The sequence below is a fragment of the Mercenaria mercenaria genome, chromosome 3 (genome assembly GCF_021730395.1).
Source record: "Mercenaria mercenaria strain notata chromosome 3, MADL_Memer_1, whole genome shotgun sequence".
Taxonomy (NCBI): Eukaryota; Metazoa; Mollusca; class Bivalvia; order Venerida; family Veneridae; genus Mercenaria; species Mercenaria mercenaria.
In genome coordinates, this window is record NC_069363.1 from 61,270,069 (window position 1) to 61,288,377 (window position 18,309).

An 18,309-nucleotide genomic window follows, 5' to 3' on the forward strand; every position below is an offset into this window, starting at 1 on the left:
TTTTTCCCAATGTAAGCAGTTACAGGGTTTTCCCTCGGGTTTTTTATTTGGGAGTCCATGGACTCCCATGGCTGCTAATATAAGGGTCCCTAATAATTTTTGGGGGTCCACAAAATATTGATCTTGAAAATGGACATTATTACTAAAAAAATTTATCCTAAAACCGGATGAACTTGTATCTTTTTAATTTAGATAGCAGCTGATTCAATATTTCGGAATGGTATCTTTCAAAATGGCATGAGCTTCTCAATTCAGACTGATAGCAAAAGGTGTGACAGTCTTTTTATTATGATCAAATAGCCAGTAATTACCGGCAATTAAGTGTCACCTCGTGTCAATTATGTTGTTCACAGTTTGATCTCGGTTAAAGATAATACTCGATCCTTAATTAGTATCATAATTTTTGTGATTTATTAATGTTTTTTCATCAAAATACTTTAAATTTATATGTAATTAATTTCGTTTAATAGAAAAATAAACCATTCGATCTTTTACGGAACGTAACGGCAATCTTAGATTTTAGCGAAGTCAGTTAGCGCGGAGAGTAGTTTCCCTTTACCAAAATGGCGAACATCGGTAACAAAACTTGTTTTGAAGTTGGAAAATCGTCTATACCTGTGTATAATGAGCACCCACGATTCGGGGATGGTCCCGGTGGTAAAAAACTGCGCATTTTACATGGGTATCTGCGCAAAGGAGGCTTCAGTGCAAAGGAGTTTCGTGACCGATTTTGCGGGTCCAGTGGACGCAGAGGCACTACAAAATGCGAGTTCAAAGCAGTCAAAGCGCGTCAGGGACGCAGGAAACCTGCGTCCGGGAAAACCCTGAGTTATATGTGAGCGTCCCAATTTAAAAGGTGAAGGCCTCTTCCCAACTGCCCAATTAAAACTGGTAATTCTTTTCACTGGGGTTCAAATTTTACCGTCATGTGTGTAAATATACTAACTTTCTTTCAATGTATCCTTTTAGACATTGAAAAAAGCCTTGACAGTAAAAATGTAGTGTCGGACCATTTGAAATATCATGTAAAAATTATCGATATGTCAACTTTTTCACATCTATTTATATTTTGGACTGGATTAAAGTACATGTATTTTTATCACTCTTGTATACTTCCTTTATGTTCAAGCTATAAAAATAAATTAAATTCATCTTCTTAACAGTGTAAATGGAAATCATTGGGTTATTCTTCCAGATTTTACTTAAATAAATTAATTAAAATATACCCCACCCACCTTTTCCTACAGCGGTTTGAGTCAGTTTCGTAATATATTAATTTCTCGAAATTGTGTAAATAATATACCAATTTCCTTCATATGTAACAAATGAATAAAAAGTTAGAATTGAAAATGAACGTCTTACCTACAACAACGGTGTTTAAAATTCCTTGAAAAGCAATTAAAAATAAACAAAATAGAACACCGCTATCTGCTACCGCCATTTTCCATTTCTAGATAACTCTTCTTTGTTTGACCGTCTTGTTTGTTACGAGTTACCTCCCATTGGTCGACAGGGCAAATCTACATCGTTCTAAGACAATCCATCCACAAATGAAGTTAAAACCGTTTTCGATGTCCTGGCCCCGTGTTCACAAAACATTTTCACTCTCAGTTTAAATTTAAACTGGAAATTTTAGTAAAATTGATATATAGGCCTAAATTAGCCGAGACCGAAAAATGTCCTAAAAATAAAAAGCTAATCAGAACATTTTGAAAAAAAAAAGATGTCCCTAGTTCTTTGCAATGATTAGGCCTATTAGATCTAGATCTATTTAAATGAATAGTATTTACATAAATTTAATAAGAAACCAAGGAAAAATACTTGCTACAGAGAGTTAAGACAACTTCAATTATTTTGTTGATTTCTAGTCACACAATGGGAATTTTCAGACAACGTTAAATTTGATATACTGCAGTAGATATTTCTAAACCTGATATAACAAGTCATTAAAATGGAAAAGTAGGGTGCCGTTTTATAGTATGTTTTAGAAATAATTTGTTGATGTTAGTAAATAAAACTGATTTCATATATTCAGTGGAGGCCAGTCATCTTTTGCTCCTCCGTCACATCTTACTTTCATCAAGGAACTGTCTCTGCTCTTCCTTGTTTACATAAATGACTTGCCATCATTAGCTGAGTCCTGGTGATGGCAGCCTAGGGTACTTAAATATTCCAGCCGCCTATATTTGATCCGCGGCCAACAACTGCTACTGACCACATTAAAATAAAATAGGCTACATTTGAATCGCAATAGATAGCAAGTTGTCATGGAATCCACACATCAGAGATTGCAGCCTATTTTGTCCATGCTATCAGTTTGAAATTAGGGAAGGAAACGTGATAAAACGAAGCATTTAGAACAAGTGTAAACTCCGCCTTGAATTACTATAGTCATTGATCTAGCAGCTATGTTGTAACACAGCTAGCCTCTTTGTTGTAGTTGATTCTTGTAATATACAGATGATACAAAATGAAACTCGAAATAATAGAGATAGCAACGAGGTCCAAAATACGAGATGTCTAAAATCATCCGACAAAAAACTTCAAATCTACTGACTTAACAATGTTTACAGACATCAACGAAGTAAATGCAGAACCCAACTACAATGACTGTTAGGAAAAATTGCATATTTACCTTCTTTTTTTTTTTGATAATTTTAATTATAGATATTTAGGTTGGTAGGACCATACCTTCATACTTTAATCGTGATATATGTAGCTCCATGGTTTTACTTAATCTTTTAAAAGAAAATGTTTGCGCTCTTTTATTTAGGTTGTTATGACTGTTTTGTTGGATTCCAAGTCACACCGACATAATTTAGGTCAAACCAACATAACTTGCTTCGCATCGACATAACACAGGTCTGACACATCGACATAACTTAGTTAACACGGAACTAACTTAAGCCACAATGACCTAAGTTGATAAAATCTGTTAGAAGATCTGTTGGAAGCATAGAGTGTAACCAAACACAAGACTAGTAGATTCTGTTTGACTGAGTCTGTTCGTAAGAGGTAACGGAAAGTACAACACCCCTCACGCCTCCTAAGCCACACTGACATAACTTAGGTTATGTGGTGAATTTCCAGCTTTAATGGTAAGAACCATAACTCCTTTTCTGAGTATTCCTTTTTATAATAAATGTTTTTCACATTTCCGTGTGTACAATAACTTGGCAACACTATGATTTCTGTTTGCTTATTTCTGTAGATGTGGCGGACCTGTTACAACACATACGTTTTGTATTCAGTCGGCTTTCCGACCAAAGTAGTGCTAAGTGAATTCATCAGAACTACCTGTTAATTACTTGCCAATGAAAATAAATTTAACCTATATTTACGATCATATGTATATTCATTCAGGCAGTATGTTTTATAGAAGTGTGTTTTGATTCTACAGGCCAATTATGATAGTAATAATAGACGCTCTCTAGCTAGACGTAAGACTTTGATAGCACTGTTGAGTACGGGACAGCATGTATTTATTAACTCAAAATTTCAAAGTTATAATAAGTAAGTCGAAATTCAAAGATAGTAAGTCGAAATTTCGAGTTACGTTTCTCAAAATTTCGACTTACTCACTCAAAATTTCGAGTAAATAATCGAAATTTGGAGTCAGTATGAACTAGAAATTTAAAGTTAATAAATAGCTGACACTAATGCTCCACCGTAGCTGAGAGAGAAGAATTAAATAAGCATTTCAAATTCAATCCTAAGCAGGATCGAAGTTCGTTAGTTGTAAGTATAGGTCATGCACGAGAATCTTACGTCGTTTCCGTGTATATTTCTGTAACCAGATTTGCAAAATCCTTGGGACTTAATAAACGGAGAATACTTCAAAGTATTATTTAATATATTTTACGAGAATGAACGTTGATGAAGTCATTTCTACATAAACATTTTGGGATGATCTCTAAATGATATAAGTGCTTATGCACTGAGTTAAATGCATTTTTCCCTATTTTTGTATATACGTAAGATATTTCTTACAAAAAAAATCGGCAGATATCCATGCATTTGTACGCTTGGTCTCTTTTCTTGTTAAGTAAACAGAAAACGCACTGTTTTTCCACTTAATGAAGAAATAGGAGCTAATAAAAGCTTATGAGATACATATTGGTGCTAACATCTGTTTCATTTCATCACTACTGAAACAATTCCTTGAACTTGGTACTGGAGGTCGGGTCCAAATTAAATCTTATAAACTCCTGCACTTCTTTCTGGAGCGGTCGTGTTTTAACATGGAAGCTGCTAAATATTTCTGGATTTTATCCTTAGGTAAGGATATAATATCTTATATAAATCAGGATTGTTTGACGCTGTGCTTAAATTATTGTCAGAAATATTTCAAAAGAGGCTCGTTTGTAAAATGTATGTGCATCGTGAAAACGGAATAGCTATTATTATTTAGTTTGAAAAAAAATCCGTGTTTTGAGTACATGATATGATAATGAACATCTTACTCAGATTTGATGATTTCGATAGAATATTCATAATGCATGTGTAGATCTTATTTAATGTTTGATTCTATGCTTGAATGCATTAATGGCGCTATGTAGATTATGCAATTTTATAAGCCCTTCATTTTATATCAGAATAAAGAAACTTCCTCATTTAAAAAAATGAGCCGCGTCATGAGAAAACCAACATAGTGGGTTTGCGACCAGCATGGATCCAGACCAGACTGCGCGTCTGGCCAGGATCCATGCTGTTCGCTTTCAAAGCCTATAGCAATTAGAGAAACTGTTAGCGAACAGCATGGATCCTGACCAGACTGCGCGGATACGCAGACTGGTCTGGATCCATGCTGGTCGCAAACCCACTATGTTGGTTTTCCCATGGCGCGGCTCAAATAATTTTCAACAGTTGCTTCTACTGTTTGATTAACCTAATCTGTAACATGCTTGTTTCATGAAATGGATATAGATTATACATAATCGAAGGTGGTAATAGAATCGATTTGAAGTTTTAGGAAATTCTTGGATAATATAAATTTTTATGACTAAAACTACTTCCCCATGTAAAAGAGTCAGGGAAAATCACAAGATCGAGATCTGTTTATTTTTTTTTGAAATCTTTTACAACATTTTGGAAATGTTCCTCTTATGCGAACTAAGATATTCTGAAAGTTTTATAACAATCCATTCAGAAATAAAGTCAAAATTTAAATTGAAAATAAAATGTTAGAAAAGCTGAAAATATCCAATCATAACCGTTTCTGACGATTAATTCAAAATAACTCCTGGTATTTTGAAAATTTAAAAAAGTTCCAGTTACCACTATCAAAGTTCATTAGCAATTACTTGTCTTAACGTACCTCAAGTTAAATGGTGTGGAAATGTTGATTAAAACCATTATTGTGAAATTTTAGTCCTTTTGTGTGAAATAATAAAGGTTCCATATAATCGGCAGTATTTTCAAAATATTTAATAAGATCTTTTTAAATTAACAAATATTCGCTTGTCTTTTATGTGTTCGTTTATTAGCAAACCAAGCGGGTACAAGAAAGAGTCTGAAGTTCTTAAAATTGTTAAACTTGAGCACGATCTTCAGGCAAAGTTGTGTTTACTCACTTTTAAATGTGATTTGTGCATCCACACACTATGTACCCGGATAATCCTAACTCTGTTCAGCGACCCTAACTCAGTACCAACATGGCTGACAGAAAGACGATGTATGTAGTTAATTTCCTAGCCTTTTTCATGTTTTTATGATAGTATGCAATGTTAGCGTTAAACTTTTGATAGCCATAATATCCTGTATTGATAACTTGTTTTGTGTACTAAATATTTCAATTGACAAGTCGCATTATGTTGCTGGAATTCATTAAAATGTACTCAAAGAAGTCTTCAAAATGAACATGTTTTATGTTGCTAACTGTTTTAAAGTACCAGAAATTGCAATTAGACCTGAACAAAGTTAGGATTATTCGGGTACATAGAATGACCCACTGGTTACATACGACAGATTTCACCATAATACAGGAGAATATGATGGCACCGTTATGTAACTAGAAGTTCTTTAAGTTCATTAACAGATTTAATACTCAAGTACAAAGGCTTACAAAGGCTTGTTTCCAGAGTTCTTGTGTGTATTACAAGAACAGATGTTCGGAAGTTTTTACACATATCATAATAATGATTTATTCGTATCTCACTTTATTTATATATTAACATTTTTCAAACTATTCTGTTTATGTGTTTAATATTTCATAATTCCACAGATTTATCAAATGAAGTATATTCTGTACAGGAAACTAAACCACCTGTTTTCGATTTAGCAGAAGTAATAAAGGGATAAGTAGCGGCAGCATGCATCAGTAGTATTAAGAGCAGTAGTAGCAAAAAGTTAATTGTAGTAGTAAATACACCGCTTAGCCGTAAGTAGCATCAGAGGAAGCACTCATTCTAGCAGTAAGTAGCAACAAAGGAAGCATTTATACTAGCAGTAGTAGCAACAAAAGAAGCACTCATACTAGCAGTAGTAGCAACAAAAGAAACACCCATACAAGCAGTAAGTAGCAACGAAGAAGTACTCACACTAGCAGTAAGTAGCAACAAAAGAAGCGCTCACACTAGCATTAGTAGCAACAAAAAAAGCGGTCATGCTAGCAGAAGTAGCCACAAAAGAAGCGCTCATACTAGCAGTAGTAGCATCAAAAGAAGCGCTCATACTAGCAGTAGTAGCATCAAAAGAAGCGCCAATACTTACAGTAGTCGCAACGAAAGAAGTGCTCGTACTAGCAGTAAGTAGCAACAAAGAAGTACTCACAATAGCAGTAAGTAGCAACAAAAGAAGCGCTCACACTAGCAGTAGTAGCAACAATAGAAGCGATCATGCTAGCAGTAGAAGGAGCATCAAAAGAAGCACTCATACTTACAGTAGTAGCAACAAAAGAAGTACTCACAATAGCAGTAAGTAGCAACAAAAGAAGCGCTCACAATAGCAGTAGTAGCAACAATAGAAGCGATCATGCTAGCAGTAGAAGGAGCATCAAAAGAAGCACTCATACTTACAGTAGTAGCAACAAAAGAAGTACTCATACTAGCACTAAGCAGTTAGTAGCAACAAAAGAAGCGCTCATACTGACAGTAGAAGCATCAAAATAAGCGCTCATACTAGCAGTAGTGGCAACAAAAGAAGCGCTCATGCTAGCAGTGGTAGTAACAAAAGCAGCTCTCATACTAGCAGTAGTGGCAATAAAAGAAGCGTTCATATTAGCAGTTACTGTAGTAGCAACAGAAGAAGCGCCCATACTAGCAGTAGTAGCAACAGAAGAAGCGCTAATACTAGCAGTACTAGCAACTGAAAAAGCGCTCATACTACATGTAGTAGTAGCAGCAACAAAAGAAGCGCTCATACTAGCAGTAAGATAAATGCTAAGTAATGCAGTTCGTACAAAAATATAAGCGGACATGTATCCTGCATTTTTCTGAACTGTAGATCTGTTGTGAACAGAGATGATTTTGTGGGCCAATACCTCCGGCATGAGAAAATAGATTTCGCTCTTTTAACTGAAAATTGGTCTGAGGACGAGAACAACATCAGGTTGAAACTTCTGACTTGGACTAGAATGGATATAAATTAAGTGTTACTAATAGAAAAAATAAAGAGGTGGCGGTGGTGCGACCACGACATTCTACAAGATGTCCTAAAAGCACAGTATGGTGAATGTGAAACAACTCTTCAATGGGTAGACTACTACTTAAGGTCTCGTATTTGTGAGGTTAATATCAACAATGCATATTCATCAAACTGCCAGCTAGAATGCAGTGTGCCCCAAGGCAGTTGCCTTGATCCGTGGCTGTATCTCAATTATGCTGGAACTCTTTTTGATGTCATTCTCAAATCTATATCAGTCTACAGTTTTGCTGATGACCAGACTAGAATAGCAAAAAAAAAAAAAAAAAAAAAAAAAAAGCACACATCTGCTTCCGTGGAATCGCAAGCGGACGGAGACCTCGAACGGTTCGCAGTTATAATCAATGACTGGATTCATGAATAGAAACAAACTGAAAATAAACACTTCAAAAACTGAAGAAAATTTATTATGTTTGGTAGCAGACCTGAATGGAACGAATGTGTTTACAAATTAGATTAACATTGTTGGTACTGATATCAAACGTGAAGGCACAATCAGGTATCTTGGTGCATTTTTCTTGATGAAACCTTGAACTTTAAAGATCATGTAAAATCACCTACGAATTAAGAACACCCGAAAATATTTAACGAAAGCAGCCACTGAAATTATAATTTTGCCATACAACAAGTGCAAAACATTTAGAAGTTTCTGATTGGTCCAAAACTGTTGAATGAACTGCCGTTAGCATTACGCAACAAGTAAATCACTTGATACATTAAAAAAAGTCTTAAGCACTGTATTTTAGAGACTTCATGGCATTGTTTTGATTTGTATGATAATTGTTTTATATTTGATAATAGCAGGTGTTAGTGTTTAATTATTTTTGTGAGTTTTTTACATTTATCATTAATATTTTAAGTTTTGTTAAACTAAATGTACAACGCCGTTGAATATGCCATTGTACAGAAATAGGCGTTTAATCAAATTAATCAGTTTCAGTTTCAGTTTCAGTAGTAGCAATAAAAGATGTTCTCATACTAGCAGTAAGTAGCAACAAAAGTTGTTCTTATACTGACAGTAAGTAGCAACAGAAGAAGCGCTAACACTAGCAGTAAGTAGCAGCATGAAAAGAAGCGCTAATACTGGCAGTAGTAGCAACAAAAGATGATCTTACTAGCACTAAGTAGCAACAAAAGAAGCGTTCTTACTAGCAGTAGTGGCAACAGAAGAAGCGCTCATACTAGCAGTAAATACTAAATAGCAACAAAAGAAGCGTGCATACTAGCAGTAGTGGCAAACAAGGAAACGCTGATACTAGCAGTAGTAGTAGCATCAAATCAAGCGCTCATACTAGCAGTAGTAGCAACAAAGATATTGTCATGCTAGCAGCAGTAGAAACAAAAGATGGTTTCACACTAGCAGTAAGTAGCAACAAAAGAAGCGCTCATACTAGCAGGAAGTAGCAGCATCAAAAGAAGCGCTAATACTGGCAGTATTAGCAACAAAAGATGCTCTCATACTAGCAGTAGTAGCAAAAACTAGCAGTAGTATAGTAGAAACAGTTGCAGAGAAAATGCAATACAAGCAGTGCTAGAAGAAGTAAAATACGTGACAGTAGTAAAACAGCAGTTGTATTAGTTGTCATGGACACTGTCCTTTATTGTCGTTAAAAGCCAGTCTGCTCAACACTAGTTCATAACACATCGGAGCTAACTTTCGTTCCTTGCATGATATCCAGTTATGACATATCTTTTTGTTTTAAGCGGCAGTTGTCCAGCTGGGGTCATGTGGGCCTCACTCGAGACCAAAGAGGTCCCAGATGTGTTTTGGAGAGCTTGGCTGCTTTACGAACGAGGCTCCTTTCAACAACACGGACAATCTGTTACCCCAGTCACCAGCACTTATTAACACCACATTCAGGTACACCAGTATATCTGTCATCTATATGTATTTGAAATAAGATGCACGAATGTTGTTTTGCTTAGAAAGAAATTGTGAAAAATTGCATTCATGTAAAATGTTGTACACATAAACCTTTTAACATGTCGTCTTCCATGATTTTTGTCTTCCTCATTTGCTGTCTGCCATAGCGGGTAAGCTGGGAAAAGTTTACGATACAAGCAATAGAACTGAAAACTGAATAAACTTGAGTCTTAGAAAGAACTTTACACGAGTTGGTTTTATTACATGTAAGAGAAAAACTGCTTATAAATATAGGCACAAAAGAACACGTATATATAAAAAGCCTCTTGGATTCTGAACCGTTGTATAAGATGTCGTTAGGCGAGGATCGAACTTGCGACCTTTGATTTCGTAGTCCGACGTCTTACCTAAAATATCTGTGTAGGGGCGTATTTAAGTTTATTTATTCATTTGGATCGGTAACCTACATGGACGGCATCTCCAAAAGGTTAGTAATATTTGTTGGAGTATAGTGCAAGATGAAACACACGGGACTGTTATCTGAATGTTAGTAATTTTAGTTGGAGGTGCGGGGCTAAAACTCACGTCCCCTGCGGATGAGCGTTTCTCGCTTAACATATACTTTTCAGACGAAACAATATTACAAATGCAATATGTTACATAATGTAGCCGGTTTTGTTTTCTATTTCAGACTGTTTACGGAAACGTGTAAGAGACCGTATATTTTACATGCCGGGGACACTGGGTTCAAGTCTGATTGTAATTTGGATCCTGCCCTTCCTCTAAAGTTTGTGGTACATGGTTTCCTGCAGCATGGTCAGGTGAAATGGGTCAGGGACATGGCCGCCGCACTTCTGAACAAGGTAGAAATTCTACTGTATGACACATGGCATGTCTTACGGCGTGAAACATTTCCTCTCATAATTTTATGCTTTCACACTCTAGTGAGCGAAGTTAAACAATTTGACTAAGCCAAATATATTTTTCCATAGGAAATCTGTTAAAAATGTACATCCTGAAACACTTCAATATAATACGAGTGCTACACTGTGTCATTCTATTCAATAGGAACCGATGACTGTTATCACTGTGGACTGGGGAAGTGGATCAGGATTTCCCTACTCACAGGCTGCGGCAAATACACGTGTTGTCGGAGCGGAAATAGCCCGCTTGATCAACTTCCTGCGTGCGCACGCAAGTGTGTCATTGGACAAAGTACACATCATTGGTCACAGTCTGGGCGCCCATATTGCTGGCTATGCCGGAGAAAGGGTACCTGGGATCGCCAGAATTACAGGTACATTTATAAAATACGCTGTTAATTAAACTAACAACGTTATTTGTTTTTAAAAAAATCTCCTTTTTTTTTTCTAAAACAAAAGAGGTTCTGTTATATACTTCCGATGTCGTCTTTTTTATTATACATGTACGCCCGAAGGGAGGTTGGTTGATACTGGCGTTGGTCGCTCGTCTACTCGTCTGCATGTCCGTATGTTAGCAGTTTAGTTTCCGCTCAATAACTTAAGAATGGTTTTACATATTATCCTCATACATTACATAATAGGCACATTGTTCACGGGCAATCAATGCCATTTTTGATTTTGAGATTAGTGGGTCAAAGGTGATTATTAGTACGATAACCGTCTCCTTTCAGTAACTTAAAATGCTTTGGCCTACGATCCTCATACTTTGCATGCATAGTACTCATGGTCAGTATATAAACCGAATTGACTTTGAGGTCAGTGGATCAAATATCAAGGCCACAGTGATCGTCGGTACAAAAACCATTTCCGCTTAACATCTTGGGAACACGAAGTCTTCCAACCTGGCTGTCACATAACAGGTTTGTACTGGTACAGAATCCAGGAACACTGGTTAGGTTAACTGCCCGCCGTTACATAACTGAAATACTGTTGAAAAACGGCGTTAAACCCAAAACAAACAAACAAACAAACACATATTGGTTGCGAATGATCCATTATTAATATTAACCTCATCGGATCAAGGCCAAGGTGACTGTTAGCACAAAAACAACAACTCATTTTTAATTCACCATGGATCCCTTTTGATTTTGAGGTTTCTTAGCCAAAGGTCATGGTTATTGTCATACTAAGTGGTCAAATAGACAATTATTCACTCTATGCCTTCTTGATATCTCCATATCAGTCGTTTTATCTAACGATATATATAGCGTATATCCTTCCACAGATTGGTGCTCTTGTTATCTATTTACAAAGGAGAAGTCGTTTTCCACTAGTGGATATAAGGTTTGGTCTTCCATTGATCATGGAGAGTTGTTTTTCCCAGTATCTTGATCTGAGAGTGATTCATAACTTCGCCGTCGAGTTGAAACGTTTCATTATTTCGAATGACTAGTAGTAGGAATAATTACATAGTAAATAAGCAAGCATTTTATCCACGTTATATACAGGGCTGGACCCCGCCGAGCCGGACTATAAGGACACGGACCCGTTAGTCCACCTTGAGAAGACAGACGCCGAATTCGTAGACATCATTCACTCCGATGGTTCCGAGTTTGACTATGTCTCAGGTAGGTCTAAATATAAGTACGCTCAAACCAAATAAAGAACGTAGCTGGGAAGATTTGCTGAGAAATGACATCGAATTCTTTTCCCGTTTATTTACAACAAACAACAACACATTTGGTCCCTGTTACCAACAATCAGCAAAATTGGTCTTTACCTTCATGGCCATTAAAGTTGTTTCTCGGATTCGGGAAACCCTGTCTCACACAGGCTACCATGTCTTTTCAAATGTTTTGTTTTCGTCCGTTTGTAAAGAAAAAGAAAGCTCCGTTTATGACACTGATATTTTAGCACATTTAAATGAATTTATTTACCGTTTTAACTAGGGATGGGAACGAATACTGAAATCGATATTCGAATATTCGGTTTGCCATATTCGAATATATTCGAATATTCGATTAGTTTTAATGGAAGCTTTAAATTCTTATTAAGTGATTGGCATATACACAACGTATTCATTTGTTTAAAGCGTGGATCATCGTAAATAAGGCCAAAAAAAATGTTTGTTTCGGGTAACCCGATCCTACAAAGCGAAACCCGCCGATCCTAGCGTTTTTTTTCACGATTCTGTCAGTATAATCATGAACATGTTTAACTAATTCAGTGTTGTAGCTTCAAAATGATACAAAAAATCAAAACGATTATAATTTAGACTGTCGCAATTTTATCTAAAAATAGCAGGTCGTCCCATTTAAACACGTGACGCGCTGTTGTATCACCGCCGCCATTTTGAAAAAATTTCAATCGGCGTGTAAAAATCGTCGTGTAAAATGCAAGTAAGGCAGATTTAAACCTCCTTCAACATGAACTTGTGCATCAATCATACGTTTTTCTTGATTTTATTATTAACTACTTCAAAATTTAATTCGAATACGGCCGATTGCGGATGAAAACCGATTCTGCGGATGGTCTGAAACGTCGTAGAAAATATTGTGAAAAGATCGACAATATCTACAAGTTTGGTAGTGTTTTCGAAAAAAAAAAATTACAACTTGTTACATAAAACAGGCGTCAATAAAAATGAACAAAAGATAAAAAGATATCACATTTACGCCTAATACAAACTGTTAATCCGTAGCGATGACCCCAGGTAATTATGCATTGCAATTTTCTTGTTAATTGGACATCTTTTGACATGCATCTGACACATTGACGCCTGTTGCAAACTGTTAATAAGTAACGATGGCCCCTGCCAATTATGCATTGCTGTTTTCTTGTTAATTGGACATCTTTTGATACGTGATAAACTAACATGACATGGTATTATTCTGTATGTCTGGTTCATATTGCCCAAAAACAAAGAAACTTATTTTGAAAAAAAAAAAATACAATAATTTACGAATATTCGAATTTGATTTTCATATTCGAATATTCGACCGATTTTCGAATATTCGAACATTCGTTCCCATCCCTAGTTTTAACTAAACCAAAGTTTGACAGGAAAACTAAATCACCAAATAATATATGAATACTATTTGAAATTCAGGTTTCGGTTGGATAAAGGAAGTGGGTCACATAGATTTCTATCCTAATGGAGGAGAGAACCAACCAGGCTGCCCTCTGGAAAGTGTCAGTAATATTATGACAGCCGCGTATTACAATGGTCTTGAAGGTAAGCGATTTGCCAGAATAGATTTCTAATGATTGGCATTGATAATTGTTACGAAATATATGTATTCCGTGCATACAATTTTTCCGTGCCAGACTCGGATCGTGACAATTTTCATGCCTTTTACTGTATCACTTGGATAAACAATGAGTTCACATTTACAAAAATTGTACTGTTTCAGACGCCGAAGATACCCTGAGCTGCAGTCACAGTAGGTCCATCTTCCTGTTCACAGAGTCCATAAGCACAGACTGCCCGTTCTACGGACACCCTTGCAATAGCATCAGCGACCTGGACTCCAACAGAGGAAACTGTCTCACGTGTCCACGTGGTGTTTGTCCGGAAATGGGATACAATGCTGACAGATCTCATGCACGTGGGAAATTCTACCTCCGCACGAGATCAAGCAAACCTTTTTGCGGTAAGATCGCGTACACTTCTGCATGGATTCAGGTTTTAAAAAAAGTATTTTTCTGATTTGGTTTAATTGTTTTGAAACCCTATCACAGAATGGTCAATGACCAATGGTCAATGCTCAGGAACAACCAATAAAACGTTAGAGATTTGAGACTACTCTAACTTAGAGTCTAATAGGATTGCATAAAGCTGGAAAGACGATGTCATTTAATTACTTCTGGTTTCGTTTTTTGTTTATTGAATTAAATATGTAAAAAGATATTTTATTCGACCTTCTGTATTTTGACTACTATATAGTACTAGTATCTATAATAAATAAAATCATTATTGGCTACATTAGTTTGTACAAATTGTACAACTCAAATGTAAACATTACAGTAAATAACCTATAATTTTGTACAATCGCACAGGACACACCCAGCACGTGGAAATCGAGTTCGGCAGTATGCTTCCGACAACAGGCCAAGTAAAGGTTGAAATGATTGGCCATGACCAGACGTCAGATGCTGTTGTGATCAGGAGGTATGTGGTAGGGACAATGAAATGTGTGCAGACCAGTACACTATATGTTAGAACCTTACTTATCATCATCGCTGTCAAACTAGAGTTCATTATGAATAAAAATCTTCCACTCAAAGCAAGCCAGATGTCAACGTAGTGGGCCTCAGTGGCTGCAAACTATTCGAATGGCTTGCCCGACACTCACTACCAGCCCCACACCGTGGCGGTGTCAAGTCTAAGCCCCAATTATTGAGTATAGAGCTTTTCATTGCAGGAAAATATCAATCTTGCGGGCCGATGGTCCTAAAACATATAATATTCGGAGGAATATTTAGGATCTTCCACCTACCTTTTAGCTAGCAAATGAGTACTGTACGTTGAAATTTAATTACATCAAAACTGGTTCACTAGTATCCTCACAATTATAAACTACAATGAAAGCTATAGAGAGAGGAACACTTTTTGTGAAAAGTGTCTTGAGATTTTCAAATGAGCTCATGGTCCTTCGTATATATTTGGTATGCTTTGAACAGAAACATGCGGAAATCAAATGGAAAGTATGCAATTTTGTGTAAAAAGTACGTAATGTTAATGGTGAGGATTTAGGATGGATCGTTGGATGTATGTCGTCCGTCTTTCCGCCCGTCGTCCACAATCTGCTTCAACACCTTCTTACGAATCGCTTGATGCCTTTTCACCAGACTTGAACTATGTTTAAATTTGCTTAAATGAATCCAATTGACTAAAACGGCAAACAGGGCTAAATATATTAAAAAAGAGAAAATCTTCTTGTCAAAAGATAAAGGGCCCAGAGCGCAGATATTTGGTATATAGCATCGACTAATGATCCTTCATAAAATTTGTTCAAAACCGGCCATGCACTAGGGTTCACTTTTGTTGCATAGTCTTAAATTGAAGAAAAGAAAAACTTCCTGTCTAAAATCCAATCCTTTGCGGTTAGTTATTTGACATGTAGCACTGTGTTGTGGTCCTCTACCAACTTCGTTCAAATCATGACTTGGGTCAAAACTGTTCACACATATCGGAGTTACTTCTTTTATATAGACTTAAATTAGAAAAACTGGTAAATATGTCGGTCTATCAACCCAGAGGTCATGGTCGGGGTCACGGCCATGCATTCTCATATAACACCAGCACTGTGTTTTCCAGCAAGCGGACTCGAGGATGTTTCAAAAATGCTACAAGCTTTCACCACAGTCGAACTTAAATAGTATAAACTTTAAAAAATTGAAACTCTTCGTATCTAAAAACTCAAGTTCAAGACTAAGAACTTAGGCATGTAGCATTTTGTAAAGGTCCTGTACAAGTTCATAGAAATTGTGATGCTGGGGTCCAGTGCCCTTGCCCTGAGATTGACTTATTTTACACTGACATATACAGGATATACGTGATTTAGGAATACGTTCGTCTAAAACTGTAGTGCATGAGCTTATATATTTGGTACGTAGCATTGTATAGTAATTCTCATCAAAATATATTCAAATCATGCACTCTGGGTCAAAAGTGGACAGTGGGGTGGGGTTGGGGGGCGGGGGGATCACTTGGTTTTCATAGTGTTTAATTGTTAACTTAGAGACGATTTATATGTCAATTTTCTCAAATAAAGATTAATTCCTTATTTAAAGTGTTACTTGTTACTCCCCTCCCCTCTCATATCCAGCAGTACATTTTCAACTGCATTGTATAATAACATTATATTTTGTACTCTACATTGATAATGCAAATATGACCATATGTTGCACATTACTGCATCTCCCCTTATATAAACACCGGTCAGTAGTTTGTTTTATATTACCAGTCTATATTCAACACACGTCCAGCTGGTAAATATGTACAATTAAATAAATAAAAATGAAACTGAAAATTAATTTCTGATGTCATGTAATAAAACTTTTTCTTGAATGGTTCGCCGTTCAAAAGTCAAAGCTGTTGGCACTCGATCCTTCGAACCTCGGACAATATTTTTAACAAGCCTTTCAACAGACAAAACTATTGTCAGTCAAAATTCCTTGAGCAATAGTTTTGACAACTGTCTGGTAAGCCATTCAGTAAATGTATACAGCTATAATTCGGAATGAGTACAATCATAAACTGTCAACTTTCATACTAAAAATGAAAAACAAAACCAACAATTGGACTTGTGCAACATGTGCCAACATGAGTCAGGCGAACGTTAAACGGCCATCATTGCCCTCTTGTTTTGCATCATGATACTAGAGCTGTCAGTGTTACAACATTGTAAAATCTAGTAAAATGTAGTGTATATTTCCCCTTGCTACCGTTCTTTTTAGTCACGATAATTATGTTAATTCCAATTACTTAAAAATTTTCTCAACATGTATTAAATTGACAACTTTTACAGTGGTACGAATCCATTCCTGTCTGGTGATCAGCGTGACATTCTTGTTGTGGACCGTGAAAGAATGAGCGACGTTGTAGAAGTGCGTGTGACGTTCACGCGACCTATGGCCTACACGTGGTGGTGGTCGTCTGCAAGGACAACACAACGTTCTGTGACTATTTACAAGGTCACACTGACGTCTGCAGAAGATGGTCGGAGGTAAGCGATGCCAGCTAGACATTACAGTAACATATCTTCTCTATGTATCGAAACATTGGGGGTTGCATGTAGTTAAGTCTAATAAGCGGACAGTCTTCAACCTTCAAATTTTAAAATCGTTTTCATTGAGAACTCTTTCCAAGTTTTTTTTTTTATGAGGACATGTTCGCATATATGAGATAATGGAAGTATTTTGTTTATCATTTTCCCTGTTCAAGTCCACATTTTCACGGAACCTTAATTCTTTCAGGATTCATTTCTGTGGGGACCATCGCACAGTTACCAACGGGAATACAATGACTTTGACCAGAAGCACCACTGACCCTAACGAGTGTCTGCACGTGCCGATGGTGCACGTGAATCATCATATTTTCTAATTATTACGAGAAACACATGCCTGTCGGGATAAACCATATCACGTTGAAATAGAACATGTAGTATTTGATTCTTACATAGAAATAGGAATGTTCAGTTGATAGCTTTTTTGGATAGCCCTTGAAAGGGTTCTTTTCATTACAAGTTGTAAGGAATTCAGGGCTAAAGTGTTGGTTCTACGTACTAAAACATATCGAAATGTAGTCAAATTCTATTCCTCGAAAACAGTAAGCAAACGTCGATCAAAAATACTAATATTGAAAAAAGCAACGATTAAGAGTAAGCAGCGCCTTCGAAGGGGAATAAGAAAAATGCAAGTTGTACATAGCTGAACACGAGTTAGTTACCTTGACTTTAACACAGCTCGATGACAATTGGTTTTTATTACTTTTAAATTTTTACGTACAAAAGGCAATGAAAGGTTTCCAAGCGTACAAGTTATTCAGCTGAAACAGTTCCTTTGTTAGTCACTGGCTTTCACGTATACTTATTTTTTTCTGTCCAATAAAGACACAAAAAGCACACGACTTGTCATTACTTCAGCTATCTATAGTAAAAAGTGTCTTTCTTTAAACTTTTTGGAGCCATCTTTAAAAGCGCTTTGCTTCTATCATACACACACACACGAGACTATTTAAACTGTGCAAGAATGTTGGGAATATTTGAACAGATAACTAAAATACGCATTATAGAAAACTGACACATTGAAATTCATGCGGTAATTTAGGACGCCTGCGTTATTTAAAGACGATGCGAAAATCGGAAGCTATAGCAC

General features: G+C 36.4%; 3 protein-coding genes across 3 annotated transcripts in view; 2 read left to right on the forward strand and 1 right to left on the reverse strand.

The window, feature by feature from the left end:
- LOC123524575 (protein draper-like) overlaps positions 1–1,496 on the reverse strand; it is a 33,539-nt gene extending 32,043 nt beyond the window's left edge. Inside the window, exon 1 of the mRNA XM_053538712.1 lies at positions 1,363–1,496. Coding sequence (XP_053394687.1) covers positions 1,363–1,441 — 79 coding nt within the window. The 5' untranslated portion in view covers positions 1,442–1,496. The remainder of the gene's footprint in view (positions 1–1,362) is intronic.
- Positions 1–18,309, forward strand: part of LOC123524576 (uncharacterized) — a 218,450-nt gene that overhangs the window by 101,381 nt on the left and 98,760 nt on the right. The gene's annotated exons all lie outside the window — the stretch shown is intronic.
- Positions 4,119–18,056, forward strand: LOC123525720 (pancreatic lipase-related protein 2-like). Its single transcript, XM_053538713.1, has 10 exons — positions 4,119–4,278; positions 9,346–9,502; positions 10,197–10,368; positions 10,574–10,802; positions 11,937–12,056; positions 13,538–13,663; positions 13,842–14,081; positions 14,488–14,599; positions 16,962–17,159; positions 17,410–18,056. The coding sequence occupies exons 1-10, from the start codon at positions 4,242–4,244 to the stop codon at positions 17,534–17,536; spliced, it is 1,518 nt and encodes a 505-aa protein (XP_053394688.1). The 5' UTR covers positions 4,119–4,241; the 3' UTR covers positions 17,537–18,056.

Coding starts and splice junctions, on each gene's coding strand:
- LOC123525720 (XM_053538713.1), top strand. CDS start 4,242: ATGGAAGCTGCTAAATATTTCTGGATTTTATCCTTAG. Junction 10,369..10,573: donor CCGCCGCACTTCTGAACAAG/GTAGAAATTCTA, acceptor TCTATTCAATAG/GAACCGATGACTGTTATCAC. Junction 14,600..16,961: donor GATGCTGTTGTGATCAGGAG/GTATGTGGTAGG, acceptor CAACTTTTACAG/TGGTACGAATCCATTCCTGT.